Genomic DNA, 15,131 nt, shown 5'->3' on the forward strand with positions numbered 1-15,131 from the left:
TTTCCAGATTGACGCAAGTGGATATTTACATATGCTTATCATGTTGTGGCTGTGGTCATGGCTTAATTTGTCGTAGTTCACCAGTTTTGTTTGAAACGTACTCATTTGCAAACAAGATAGGATCATAAATGTAAAGGCTAGACAGGATCATTATTTTCAACTGAATGGTATGCTTTACATGATTCACATTTCTTTATAACCCTGATAGTTTTTTCTTCTATCCTAAAATACTCATTTTGATGTGGCCTGTGTGTCCCCATAAGACTAGTCCATACAAAATTAATGAATGTTTGAATCACTGTTACCCACTTGCACCCTGGCATAGCACACACCAGAGCATTCCAATATTTTTGAAGGTTTCATTTCAAGACCTTTCAGATGACTGGCTGATTTTATATTGCTTTTAGCCATATTCCCAGAACTTTAGTTTCAGGAAACGACTTCAATAATTTATTATAAAAACTTGGTACTGTATCACATTCTTGTGTAAGTGAGGAACGTTGGAGACTCATGATAACAGTTTTCTTTTATTTATCTTGCTATGAAAACAGTTTTACCTCAGGAACTTGACTACCCATTGACGTGACACACAGTTAATATATATACTAAGTCTTCTGCTCTGAAAACATGTGTTCATGAACCTACATTGTTTATTTATTAGTAAATAATAAATAATTTTAGTATCCTCTTATTTTGCTCAATTTATTTTCAGCACTATCAATTACATAATGCTTAGGGACATGTATTGCTGCAGTAATAACAATATAAAATACAACATCCAAGATGGCAATGCATAGTTGTCGAAAAACTTAACAGATAGCCTAAAGTGGTGACTTGGCAATCAGAAGAGATTTCAGGGATATATCACTTCAAATTTGCTCTTCCCATTAGCAGCTATCATGTATGTTTTCTGTGGTTAGTTATTATGAAAGAGTGAGTGTATTATGAAGCTTCATTTTGTGGGTAAAGAATAAAGTGAGTGGAACAGAATACACATAGTCAAAAATGAAGAGAAAAGCCTAAGGAGTGCTTCAAAAGGATATAATAGTGAGGTTTAATATCTTAGTGAAGAACAAAATAAGTCCAATAAAATGCCCAGTAAGAAAAGATGACAGACATAAATAACGTAATGGAATGAACAGGAAGGAAGAAATGAAGAGACTGAGGCATGGAGAAAAAGTGAGTGGAGGAAAAAAGCACAATTAAGAGCAGGGAAAGAGTCTTAGAAAAGAGAAGTAGGTTTCACAGAAATGGAGCAACTAGATAAGACTTTGATGTAAAATCTTCAAAAGGACATCTAATAAAAATAGGGGGAGGAGGAGGAGGAGGAGGAGGAGGAGGAGGAGGAGGACTGACCAATTCTTGTAAACTAATCCCTTGTTTTTTGTCACCTTCTTTGTTCTGGCAACCACTTTTCGCCTCTTCCTTCCTCCAATCCTCAGCAGTCCTGTACTGCTTCTCCCAAGTTGTCATATAACTGGGTGCTTCACAGTAGCCTTACCATGGTTGTGGAAGGGCATGCTTTTTGAGAGCCTGAAAATAGGTAAAGAATTCATCATTTCCATTTTTACAATTTATTAAGTGTTTGCAATGTGGCCATTGTAAACTGCATTTTTATTGTAATCATTTTCTATTTATTGTATCATAAGGAAATTCACTTGAGAAAACTGTAAAATTAGAAAGAGGCAGAATTGTTGGCTGGTACTTACTTTCAGGACATGAAATTCCAAGTACTGAATATATGAAACATTAAAATGTGGACACAACTACCTAGCTTTAGGAACTTCCAGGATGGACTGTAACAATATTATGAAAAGGATAGTTGCTCCTCACGATTTAGCAGAGATGCTGAGTTGCAGATATGCACAACAAAAAGACTGTCACAAAATAAGCTTTTGGCCAACAGGGCCTTTGTAAAAAGTAAAGAACACACACACACACACACACACACACACACACACACACACACACACACACACAAATACAAGTCACACACACATGACCAGAGTGTCTGGCAACTGAAGCTTATTTTGTGGCAGTCTTTTTGTTATGCCTACCTGTGACTGAGCATCTCTGCTATATGGTAACAACTATCCTTTTCATAATATTGTAGCTTTAGGAACTGTTAGTTCTTTTCTCAGAGAGTAAAGAAAGGTAAGTTGTGGAAGGTTGGAAAGGAGGGTCAGGTCACTCAGACCTCAGGGACCTGAGTGCTTGCTACATCAAACATGCCATTTGTAATCTCATAACTGGTTCCAGTTTTTCTGAACTCCAGAATTAGGAACTAGTTCTCCAACATGTTCATGCATCTTTCCATCCTTGTGGACTTAAACAAGCTCCTCTTCCTTCACTCTTTTTCCGTTCATGGAAAGAATTTAATTACTGACTCATTTTTCTTTCTTTCTTTCTTTCTTTATTTCTCTCTCTTTCCTTTCGGGTTTTCTCTATCTCCTTTTCCCCTCAACTACTAATTCTTGGTTCAACTCATAATTACCTTTCTTATCTCTCTACACAAATGAAAATGTGGAAATCATCAGGGCCTGGAAATGTACCGATAGAGTTAGTAAGGTATGAATATCTGAGCAAATTATTTAATAAATGCATGTGGTATGGGGACAATATTCCACAAGAGTGGAATCTAGTTTATCTAAGCCCCGTATGTTATAAAAATGAAGCAAGAAAGTGCACAGCAATATTTATCATGACATAAGTGTCATAAATTCAATTAGAAGGCCATATGGAAGGATTTTAAAATCAAGTTGGAGAAGACTGTAACTGAAGTGTAAGAATGAAGTGACTTTTGAAAAGGCAGGACATACTTAAATAACACTTTTACCCTAAGACAGATCATGGAGAAGAGCTTTCTTTAAGTGGTTATCTACAGCCAATAAATAGTTGGAAAAAAATCATTTTTTGTGCCAATAGCTGTGCAGTTTAATTTATTCTCTGCTGGTTTCAGTACTAGCTACCATCTGAACAGGAGATAATAATGTACGCCAGGTCCTCAAAACTACATCTCTGTCAAATAAAGCAACATTAAGTACATGCATTTTATACTTGATGTTGTCGTGTTTGGCAGAGATGTATTTTTGACCAGTTGATGTACGTTATCATCTCCTGTGAAGATGGTAGCCCATATGTGAAGAGGTTGGAATGGAATGTTATTTGGTCTTCATAGATTTTGAGGAAGTGTATGACATAATGCTGCTAAGGATTTTGTTTGAGGTGCTGTGGTCAACAGTACTGCCAAAAATGTATGTAAGAAGTATCGTAAAGCTCTAAAAGTTGGCAGAATGTGTCATTAGAGTGGAGAAAGAAATTCCTAGAGGCCTTCAGAATAACTGAAGGACTGAAACACGGATGCTGTCTGTCTTTAAATTTTATGCACAGAAGGCACTGCATCTGCTGCACAGGCATGGGACTGAAGTAGGGAACCAGTGCATGTACACCTTTTTCTATGCTGATGATCAGGTCACTGCATCAAGCGATAAAGAGGTTATATCTCAGATGCTTAGGAACTTGCTGGAAGAATATAAAAAGTAGGGTTTGAAAATCAATTTTGGAAAGATGGAATATCTATGTTGTGGAGAGGAGGGAAGTAACTTCGACATTGGTGGACATCAAATTAAGGTTACTAAAGAGTTTTAAATACCTGCATAGTAACCTGTGTAGTATCCTGTCACATAATGGAACATGTGACAGATATATTCAACAACAGGTTAGGCAGGGAAGGGCACCTATCCAAAAATTGAAGCCCATACTTTGGTCCTCAAAAATGAGTTTAAATGTTGAAATGCGACCATAAAATTTACAATGGAACCAGAAGAGACTTAGAGCTTTATAAATGGACCACTTGCAAAGAGAGTGTAGAATTTCCTGCTTAAGAAACGAGGAAATAAGAGATAGGATGCAGACCTATTATAGTATTATGGATAGAGAGAAGAAAAACTGCTAGGGTATGTCAAAAGAATGGAAGAAGACAGAGATGGCTGAAGAGGGCACTTTCATGGAATGTTCCTGGAAGAAAGTGAAGAGAAGACCATGGAAAGGGTGGCTAAGGGATATTGAAAAAGCGATGGAGAGAAGAGGAATTGATGAGGATACAGATAAATGGTGAGATTGGGGCATTTGGCAGCAGAGATCTGGGATGCAGCGACAGCTGTAGTAACCCTGTGGAAGAAAGAAGAAATGTTTTTCCTCTTAATCCAGCTTTACTTCTAATTCTATCCTGTTAGTTCTCTACTGAGGCTCCTGCAGCGCTGACTGGTTTACTATCATGACCAGCTGCTATCTCTGATGCCTTTTTGTCTCCCCTCTTCCTCACAATGGGTGAGTCTCTTCACCCTGGGTCTGAATGACCTGTCAATTCTTTCCAACCTGTTACTCTTTCCTCCCTAAGGAATAAGGTTGCGAACTTCAACAACACCACAATAAGGGACTACTCCAATAACCCCAGGCCACAATGAAGTATTAATGGAGAAAGAAAGTTATAGGTATCAGTCATGTCCCTGTGTTAGTAGGAAGTGTGCAGGCATTTGCATTGAATTATTTGGGAAAAATCAAGTTAGGATGGTCGGAAACTTAATGGCACCACACAGCAATTGAATTTAGTTCTGTTGTGTGGCCAGGGTGGTGATTCTTCTGGAAAACCTGGAATTTTGAGGCAGTTACATTTTACACAGAAAAATCAGGGAAATCTCAGAGAATTTCATGAATTTGATAAACTCTCAGGGAATTCTGCATTTTTACTCTAGCACTGAAATTGAATTTTATTGAGTTTTATGAATCACAAATTGAAAAACACTCAATATTTCAAATTGTGTTAATTATGTGAATGTTATTCTATATAAATTATCAGTGTTTAAAAACTGTTGTTAAACTGCTGCTTATGGCTGGTATATAGCTCAGGTGAGATCAAAGAAAAGTCGTTATTGTGGTATGCTGCAACCCCTCCACCCCCTCGCCTCTCACCAGTCACGAGATTCGTGACAGTATCTTCCTCCTCAACACCTGGAATTCTCAGCGATTTTCTTTTTTTTTTTCCAAATTTGAGTAGCCATCCTGGTGGCAAACATCTACCTTAAGCTTTAGACTACTAGGGCAGAGATGCTATCATATTGCCGTATAAGTCAAATATAAAACTTAGCAAGAACATCATGATTCTATATATACTGTATTTATGCACTAGCTACAGTTAGATGTAAACTATTTATGTCAGCATGTGTTTGCAGTAACCTGTCTAGATGTGTTGTGCTAATCTTGTCAAATGGCTCTGAGCACTATGGGACCTGCTAATCTTGTCAGCCTCACTTGCTATTAAAGAAATTGACTGACACAGGAAGTAATAATTAATTTCTGTTTATCAGTGAAGTAAACAAATATTTTATTATAGGGTGACTAATGTTTACTTTTAGCGACGTGTGATGAGCGAAGAACGGAACTACTATTTTTCCGGGTTGGAAGGCACTCCATTTAGTCTTGGTATTTCTTTGCCTGAAGGTTATGGCAAGTTTTATTTAAGAGTGAATGACATAATAAAAGATCATGCTCGGAAAGGAAAGCCAGTTACCAATTACTTCCAAGGAAATAACTGGAAAGTGCATCCAAACTGGTCAGTACGCATACGCCATTTATTTGCTTTAGATGCTGTGATTGTACGGATGCCTCACTGATGTGATAATTCAGATTTTGCTGATTTCTTCAGGTTGTATTGCAAATACTTCCATGGCTCTCTCCACAACTTTACTTCACCAGAAAGAGAAGTGTACCACTTCTTGGAGAGTATGAGCAGTACGAACTTTCAGTGGAAGGAAATGTTTGCTGGTGATCCCATAGGTCAAGAAGAGGATTACTCCACACGCTCAACTACACGTGTGTATTAAATAATTTGCATTTGTATTCTGCTGTGAAAATCACCAAAATCACACTGTTTAAAAGGAGTGAATTGAAATGTGATGTAAATGTGTCAGGAAATGGAATCCAAAAATTTATTCAAACTTTGTTAAAACAAGTGAAACAGTGGCTCACATTAAAGTACATGGGGCATCAGAGTGAACAGCAACACAAAATAAAATAGTCATTCAGCATTGGGTTTAGAACTAAGGAAAGATAAACAGAAAGGTGGAGAAAGTGAAAGGGACAGAAAAGAGAAAGATGCAGTGATGAAATGAGAATTATGCTGGATCAAAAGGATAAAAACTATTGTATCAGGGAATAGAGCTGATAAATTGGAGAACATGAATCATGCAATCAGTTGCCAGTATCTTCTGTCACTGACTTAGTTGATGGTATCTCTCCTTGTTCAATCCAATTTACATCTTCTCTCATTTACTTTAACATATTTATTTTTTATCATTATTTAGTTACATCTTCTGTCCAACTGTTACTTCATTGGACTTTTATCTTCTCTTTAATATCTGATACTCAAAAGAATGAAGTTCAGATCTCCACCTGTGCTTTTCTCTAACTATCCTATCATGTGAGCACTGCCTCACTATCTTCATTCATGTGAGCTGTTACTCTGCTACTAATGTCTTCCCTGTCATGAGACAGTATTTCCAACCATCCTTTTTTCCCTCTTCTGTGGTTCTTGATACCTCTGTTGTTTCCTTTCTGTCTGACCTTGTGTCACACAGGAATATTATTGCACATTCTGTGCGCCATTGTTTCTTATGACCTATGATTCTGAATTGTTTCTGTTAGCCCAGAGTTTAGAATAAACCTTCATTCTTTTTATTTCTATTCATGAGGTCTATGATTGAGGTGTGCAAAAAAATGTTTTTAGCAACTTGAGGGTTCAAATCCATATCTATTTTCTTGATATTAGTTTCTTGTTAACTCCTTTGTTTTTTTCTTCTCTATTTTTAATGTTATAGATTCTTTTTTTGTTATCTCTCTTGTATTTACTCTTTATACAGTAACTTTTGTATAGGCCTATTTATAGGTAAGTTTCATTTAAAGATTGCTCCATAGCCAAATGGTTAGCGTCACTGCCTTTGATGTGGAAAGACCTAGATATGATTCCTGGAGTATCACCCCTTTTTTTCTGAGGTGGGAAGGCCTAGAATGCAGTCCACTCAGCCTCACGAGGCCAGATGGGTAGCTGCTTAAATAAAGAAGCAGTGACATCATCAGAATTCATCTACTGGAAATAACGGTAGGAGGGATTGGTGGCATGGTGATCACATGTCCCACTATCATAGATTGCTATTCATACTGCCTCCTAGGTAGCAGTTGGCCGGTCAGAACAGACCTGAGACCTAATCCTTGAGTAGTTGTTTATGTTAGTTACACATGAAACAACATTTTTGCCAATATAATAAGTTTTGATAAACTAGAGCAAAATTCAAGAGATAGTATACTTATATGGATATGGTGTCTGTTCTTTCGGACATGTCTGAAAGAACCAACACCATTGATGACCTGCAGCCGCCTAGAATGAAATTAGAATTATATGTTAATACCTTCAGCTGCTGACGGGCTTTGATGTATATCAATGGGGACAGGTAAAATGTGTGCCCCGACCAGGATTCGAACCCAGGATCTCCTACTTACATGGCATATGCTCTATCCATCTGAGCCACCAAGGGCACGGAGGATAGTACAACTGCAGGGACTTGTCCAAAAGAACAGACACCATATCCATATAAGTGTATAGTTCTGGCAATACTGGCCATGACCTCCTTCTTCTGTGTGGATGCACGCATATTACCCGAACTCTTACGGGAGTTGGTGAGAATGTCTTCCACGAGTAATGAGTGTGTGGCACTACGAATGTAGTGTGTGGACATATAAGGTGAGAATGTGGGTCTCGCAGGAGGCATGTGCGAGATAGTCCCTGCAGTCGCACTATCCTCTGCTCCCTCAGTGGCCCAGATGGATGTAGTGTCTGCCATGTAAGCAGGAGATCCCGGGTCGAGTCCCGGTTGGGGCGCACATTTTCACCTGTCTCCATTGATATATATCAATGCCTGTCAGCAGCTGAAGGTATTAATATATAATTATAATTTTTTTCAAGAAATAGTTGTTTTGTGAGTACTTAAATAGGTCTGTATTTGCTTATAACTTGCAGTTTATCTTGGACAGCACAATATGTTTCGTAATCTCTAACTTCAAGGGAGAAGTCTTGTGTCCAATACAGCTAATGGGTGGAGCAAATGTAACAACTCAGTCTATAGTTGAGGGATTGAACAGTCAACAGGCACAAAAATGAGATTCAAAACATTTCTGATCTTCCAAAGAATTCCTTTGTCATAGCTAAACAGACACAAAAGCAATTTTGGTGTATTTGGGGGTTAAATAGAGCACAGAGGAAGGAGGAGAAAGGATATTTGGAGGGAAGGAAGACTGACAGCTGGGAGAAAGAGCTAACAAGAGAATGGAATAGAAATGTGGCACCAGTCAACCCACATTGGCCCAGAGTGCTTGTGTCTCACATTGAAGTGATGGAGTGAATTTGGGGGGGGGGGGGGGGGGGGGCTATTGAACAGAGAAAGAGGGCAACTGTAGAGAAAAAAGTGTGATTGTACATTAGTGGTATGAATTGGAAGACATGGAAACATGGGTTGGTCTGGGGCATGAGGCTGAATAGAGATTGAGAGTAGGAGGGTAGGGGAATAGAAGAAAGTATTGTAAGGTCCAATATACTTTCCTGAGGTCAGTGAAAAATGGCCTTGTGGGCCAAAGCCATTCATGGCATTCAAAATAGTAATAATAATAGTAATAATAATAATAAAAGTGCAGTTGGTGAATTTACTTAGTTGCAAATCAATACCACATTTGTAGAACTTGCACCACAATGCTCCATAAGCTAGACAAGGAATGTTTCCTGAAAACATTTGGTAAGTTTGTTCATTGTGTAAGGTTCATAAGGGGACCAGGTTGTAACTCAAACTACTGAAAGAAACCCCATTTTTCATGTTATGTAAATATGTATTCGCTTATCATTTACGAAAACAGTGTCCATATATTACATAATCTGTTCATGATTTGTTTAAATCTGCCACATTACTGACTGAAAACAAGTTCAACTCTCTGTGACTCCCACCAACAGCAACAAACGTTGGACTCACACTGGCATGTATATAAATAAATATCAATTAGCAGTAAGTTTTACATTATTACAGTTGTAATTTATTTTGATTTGCATTGTGGAGTGAACATAGATATTCTCAGGGACTCAGCATTCATTTGCTGGGTATGAGCTTGGCGACACCAGGGTACCTGAGCTGTGGACTGGTAAGCACCACCAGTGTTTGGCCAACATAGGCTCTGGGCAAGCTTTAGTGATCACTGTATGGCATAGCAGTGTAATGTTGTGTGCAGCAGGTAATGGGGATCTTGCCCTGACCACCCAGATCACGAGAGTGGTAAAAACTTCTATAAAATACCCCTCAATATCAAGATGTGCTGTATGCTGATTTGATGCATGGCTGTTGAGGTGCAACAATCATTAGTGGGCAATGACTGGGGAATCTTCCACATCTCGATTGTATAAGGCTTACCCAGGCAAGTGGGGCTCTGTCTGGGTGCACCATTATTTATATAGCTGCTCATGGAAATGTGATGGAACCTTCGAAATTTACTCATCCACCTCCAAGCACAATGAGTCGGCCACTGGTACATGTCAACACCCAATTTCTCAAGAAGTCTTGTGTGAAATGCTGGGGCAGCATCCAGGAGTGGGTGAATGACATCACACAAGTGATCCACCGTGTTGCTGACTTTCCCATCTTGAAGTCTTCTCGTCATCTTCAGAGACAACTGATGAGGCTGTTCATTAATCTGGCTCAGGCTTGTGTGACAGTTTAAATGCCATCCAATGGCAGAAAACATCCCGGCTTTTCGAATGGCAAGGGCCAGAGCTCAATGCACCATCAAGAACAGCAGGAAAGGTCATGCCCCACGTTCCTGGATTCTATCAACCATTCCACTTGGTCTACAGAAGAAGGTTTCCAGTAAACATAGTCAGCAGTGCTGAAATGAGGATGTCACCAAACAATACTCAGAGACATCACCCAGATGGTGCAGAGCATTTTTCAAAAACTACTGCCAATGCCAGCCAGGATTCGGCATTCAGCCATTACTGCAAGACTGTAGAGAGAGGCAAGTTGGACTTGAGATCCAACAATTGTTAGTCTTACAACTTCCATTTCTCCATGTGAGAGCTGGATTCAGCACTGTCCGAGACTCATGATATTGCCCTCGGTCACAGCCAAATGTGGCAAAGTATGCTTTGACATTTGCCAGCAGTGTCAAAGGAAATTGCTCTCAAATTTTTAATTTGATGTGGCAGGCAAGCCACTTGAGTGTCACCTCAATGAGCTGCATAGGAGAGACCTTGGAATGAATGTCTAACCATCATCTAGTCTGGATGTTAGAGACCAGGCAACTCCTTAGCTGCTCTTAGTGTGGATCAGGAGATTTTAACCCACTGTTGACAATTTGACCCTGCTAGAGGCAGCTATATAGGAGGCTCCCCTATGTAAACATCACCATCTGGTTATATAATTCAACATCAGTTAGGCGTATGACACTACTTGGAGAGACAGTATTCTTGGGCAGCTCCACCAATGGAGCTTTTATGACCACCTTCCCATCTTCATAGGGTCTTTCCAATCTAAGCGCTTTTTTAGGTCCCAAGTTGTCGATGTGCTGTCAGATTGTTTTAAGTGGGAGAATGGTATTCCTCAGGACAGTGTTTTAAGTGTTACCCTCTTTGCCATAGCCATAAACAGTATTATGTCTATGTTAAGGAGTCCTATGCAATTCTTGTTATTTGTGAACAGTTTCCTCATCTAGTGCTGCAATAGGGCCTTACAGAGAAGAGGTTGGGGGAGTGGGCTGCAAAGACAGGTTTTACATTTTGTTCAGAGAAGAATGTATGTGTTCATTTTAATCTTTCTTGTTATATTTTTAATTCACCTGAAAGGAGTATGTGGGACCCATACTCCCTTTTGAAAGCTCTGTGAGGTTTGTGGACCTCATTTTTTACTCCAGACTGTCTTAGTTACTCCATCTCAAGGACCTGAAGACCATGTCCCAGAAGGTACTGAACATCTTGAAGTGTCTTAGCCACAGATCCTGGGGACTGGACTATCAGGCATGTAAGTTCCTCACTATTGCCACTTACCCAGCATACCATACTGTTACTTGTCCAGCTATGAAATGCATATCTGTATTAATCATCCGCAGGCAATGAGGCCATTTGGGATCTGTGCTGCATGCACTGGAGTTGCTTGGTGTGGAGGATGTACAGGCTCAAATTCAGGGTTTTATCCAACTGCACCCTGGTTACTGCAGAGTCCCAGAGTGATTTTAGATTTAGTGCAATACAGGAGAGATTGCACTCCTATTTATTCTTTTAATAAATTATTTTCTGATATTTTAAATGAGCATCACAATTACAGGGCTGTATTCACAGATGGGTCTAAATGGTTATTCTGTTGGTTATTCTGTTTACTCTGTTGTTCTCTGTAATCATGTCCTCAAGATCCCATCTCCCTCATTAGTTCACTCTATTTGGTGCAGAATTATATGCAGTCTTGTAGGCACTCCAATAGAAGTGATGTGTTGCGGGTGCTAAATTTCTTGTCTTTTATGATTCCTCAAGTATCCTTCAATCTCTACAGTGCTTGTATGCAGTAGATAAAGTAGTCCAGAATATACAGGATGCCCTCCTCTGACTACAAAGGCTGCGGAAGGTGATGTCTTTCTGCTGAGTGCCAGGGCACACGGGTATTGTGGGGAATGAAAGAGCAGATGTAGTAGCCAAGGAGGTATGTTATGATCCGCAATTGGTTCAGTGTGCCATCCCCCTCCTTGCTGTTGCCTCATTGTTGAGGTACAGAGTCTTGCACCGATGGGAGGAAGAGTAGCTGGAAGTTACAGACAATAAGCTGCATCTAATAAAGTCAACAACACGGCCATGACATACCTCCTTCCAATCACCCAGGTGGGATGAGGTCCTCTTTACTTGTCTTCACAAAGGCCACAGACTGATGACACATGGCTTCTTGCTCTGGTGGAAGGACCCTCCAATATGTGCTGCTTGGGATGTACAGATCACTGTGCACCAAATTTTATTAGACTGTGTTTTATTTTCAGACCAGAGGGCAGCAGCAGATTTCCTGACAGGTCTTTTCACTATTTTAAGTGACGTTCAAATTAATGTGGTGATACTTTTAAGATTTTATGATATGTCCAACATGTTTCTTAAAATTTTATGCACATGTTCTTAATGTGTTAATGGGTTGACTGGTTCACCCATGTTTATCGGTGGTCAACCAGTCACATTTCCCTAGGGCATTATTTTAGCTTCTCTGTCACTTTACTTATGTTTTAATCTTGGGTGTAGCACCTTTCACTCTTTCTCCATTGTCTCAAGGCATGTGAGATAGTGATTGTGTGGGGTAATATGAGTGATGTCATTTTGTAGGTTTATCCTCCCTATGTGAAAATATTTTTAGCACTTTCATCCAAATTTGTTTCTTTTAGTATTTGTAAGGGTGCTGATAGCCCCACTGCATGACAACATACGCTGTGTAAATGAATGACTCATCTGACACATATTTTTGCTTTCATGTAAGAAAAATGCAAATTTTTAAAAAATTAAATAGTTTTGTTACTACCACTTACAGATTTACTGTTTGTTTATATTTTTTTTAAATTGTGTGTAAGCTTTTGAATATTTCAACTATTAATATTTTAAATGATTGACTGTGTGTATGTAATGTTTTTCTAAAACTTATCTTTGAAATTTTACATATTTTGAGCAAATTTTTGCCATCCTGGATTTGAAACTATTGAACTGTCTGATGAGATGTATTTTTGCATGAAGTTTCAGTTTGTGCAGAATTGCATGTTCATAAGAAATGAGATATTGAACTTTTGTTTTCCCGATGTCATAGACTTACTTCAAACGGTATTAAAGATGATTAATATATGTAAAAGAAAGAAAGAAACATAATTGTAAATATACAGATACATAATAAAAATCGCAATGTATCACATTCTTTACAGTAAGCATGTATAGCCTGCACTTGTATTAATTTAATTTACCAGCTGATCAAAGGACAAATCATATTTATGTAATTCCAAGAATCAGCTATTGGGAGATTAGTGGGGGAGATCCACATTTTACATGTAGAGTCAAACATGTCCTTGGTAGCATATTCTGCCATTGGGTGGTCAACTTGGCTCTTGGCCACAGTTTCGCAGTTCATTCAGGTGACAAGTAATTGGTGGCCATACCCATGTAAAAGGCTGTGCAAAAGTTAAAGAATAATTGGTGCATGTCAGGACTGTTTTTTCTGTGGTCCTCTCATCAGTAAGACAGAATATGCTTGGATCAGGATTGAAATAATTTGTGCTGGGTGGTATGTAGGACAAATCTTGCACTTGGATCTTACACAGGAATATGGCCCACATAAAAATGCTTTGAGAGTAGGCGTGGCTCAAGTATGGTTCAGGATATTTCATAGATTTGATGGGCAGTGGAATACCACTTTGTTAGAGGGTGAAGGAGTGCAGGAAAGTTGTTCATTTAAGGGTGCAGTGATAGTTGTCGGTCTGGCGGAGGATATGATTAGGTTTTTCCAGTCTGATATGATACTGAGTAATGAAGGAGATGTTACTTTGCAGTCAGTTAGTGAGGATGCTTGAAGAGTTCAGGTCATAATTGGGTATACCAGGGGAGATATATTTGTGGACTAGGTTTATGTTTGGAGGATATTTTTTTTTGTGAAGGCCTTAGTAAGACATTCGGCATACTGGGCAAGGAATTGTTTGTCACTGCAGATGCACAAACAACTGTGAAACTAGTCCTTAATCCATGAAATATTGTGGAGAGCTTTGTGATTTACTACAGGTTGAAGTGTGGTAATCAGGAACTGTATGTCACTTCCTCTCCAACAGCTGTCAGCCAAATTCTGCTGGTGAAATTGTTGCCACTAGAAGACTTTTAACAAGCTACCTAGAGTCATTTGCCACCGAACAAGCATGCAATGACGACTGTGTCTAAGGAGATTACTTCTATTGTACCAAACTGACACATCCTGTTTCTTCATTTCAGAGATTTTCTAAGTCTGAGTGAGAATCTTTGCCTCAAACAGTGAATTTATGGATTGTGTGTGTAGTGTCATGTCATATGCAAATCAGCACACAATTTCTTGAGTTTTTGTTATTGCTGTGCTTATCTTTGTTTTGTGGAAACAAAGTGTGTATCTAATTTTTAAGCACTGGTTCATGTATAGAGTTCTCCATTACTCAGTGAAATAGTAATAAAGAAAAATTGCATTGTCAAGATCAGCATTTCTGTTCTATAATGTTTCTTTTTTTTTTTACAGCTGTGAACTGTGACAGACCAGAAATTACAGAAGATGAATATTACTGTAAGTTACAAAGATACTTCTTACATTCTTTAGAAATGACATAAGAGGCAGCCCTATTCATAGAATAACATACAATTAAATGGCATAAAATAAATGTTAAGGTTTGAAATAAAATTTAGACTCTTCATCTTAAATGTTTCTAAGAATTTTAAATGTAATATGCCACTTCATGCTTTCAGTTGCTGTATCACAGCAAAGATGAATCACATAGGTATCAATAGCACTACCAGGGTCCATACAAAATTTATAAATGATCTAGTTTCACTCTTAGACAAGCTTTTGCAAAAACCTGTTGAACAAAGTGTGTTGTCAGTAAACAGAAGTCAGCATAAGTCAGACCTGCTAGTAATAGAGACGATAGAACTGATTTCAAAACTGTCTCATGTCTGAACCATGCATCATCCGTCTTCACTTCTGTGTAAGTCTACACACATACCTACAGAAAAATTTTCTAACACCCAAATTTATTTTATATTTTAGCAGATTTATCATTCTCAGAAATGCTTTTCTTGTTATAGCCAGTTTTCTTGCTAAAGCCAGTCTGCATTTGTCATACGCTCTACTTCAGCCCAAATAGCAAAATTCATCTACTGTTTTTGCTGTCTCATTCCTAATCTATTTCCTTCATCATTGCCTGATTTAATTCAGCTACATTCCATTGCCCTTTCCAAATTTCTCCTTGGTTTCCTTTGCAGCTTGCTCAGTGCATAGATTTAGTAACTTGTATTTTATGCCTGCTAC

The 15,131-nt window shown here is 38.6% G+C and overlaps 1 protein-coding gene across 2 annotated transcripts in view; it reads left to right on the forward strand.

Annotated features, from left to right (window-relative positions):
- Positions 1 to 15,131, forward strand: part of LOC124615372 (voltage-dependent calcium channel subunit alpha-2/delta-3-like) — a 332,033-nt gene that overhangs the window by 246,004 nt on the left and 70,898 nt on the right. For both annotated transcript variants that reach the window (XM_047143196.1, XM_047143197.1), the window contains exons 16-18: positions 5,415 to 5,611; positions 5,705 to 5,871; positions 14,346 to 14,390. In XM_047143196.1, coding sequence (XP_046999152.1) covers positions 5,415 to 5,611; positions 5,705 to 5,871; positions 14,346 to 14,390 — 409 coding nt within the window. The remainder of the gene's footprint in view (positions 1 to 5,414; positions 5,612 to 5,704; positions 5,872 to 14,345; positions 14,391 to 15,131) is intronic.

Source organism: Schistocerca americana, chromosome 5 (genome assembly GCF_021461395.2).
Source record: "Schistocerca americana isolate TAMUIC-IGC-003095 chromosome 5, iqSchAmer2.1, whole genome shotgun sequence".
NCBI lineage: Eukaryota > Metazoa > Arthropoda > Insecta > Orthoptera > Acrididae > Schistocerca > Schistocerca americana.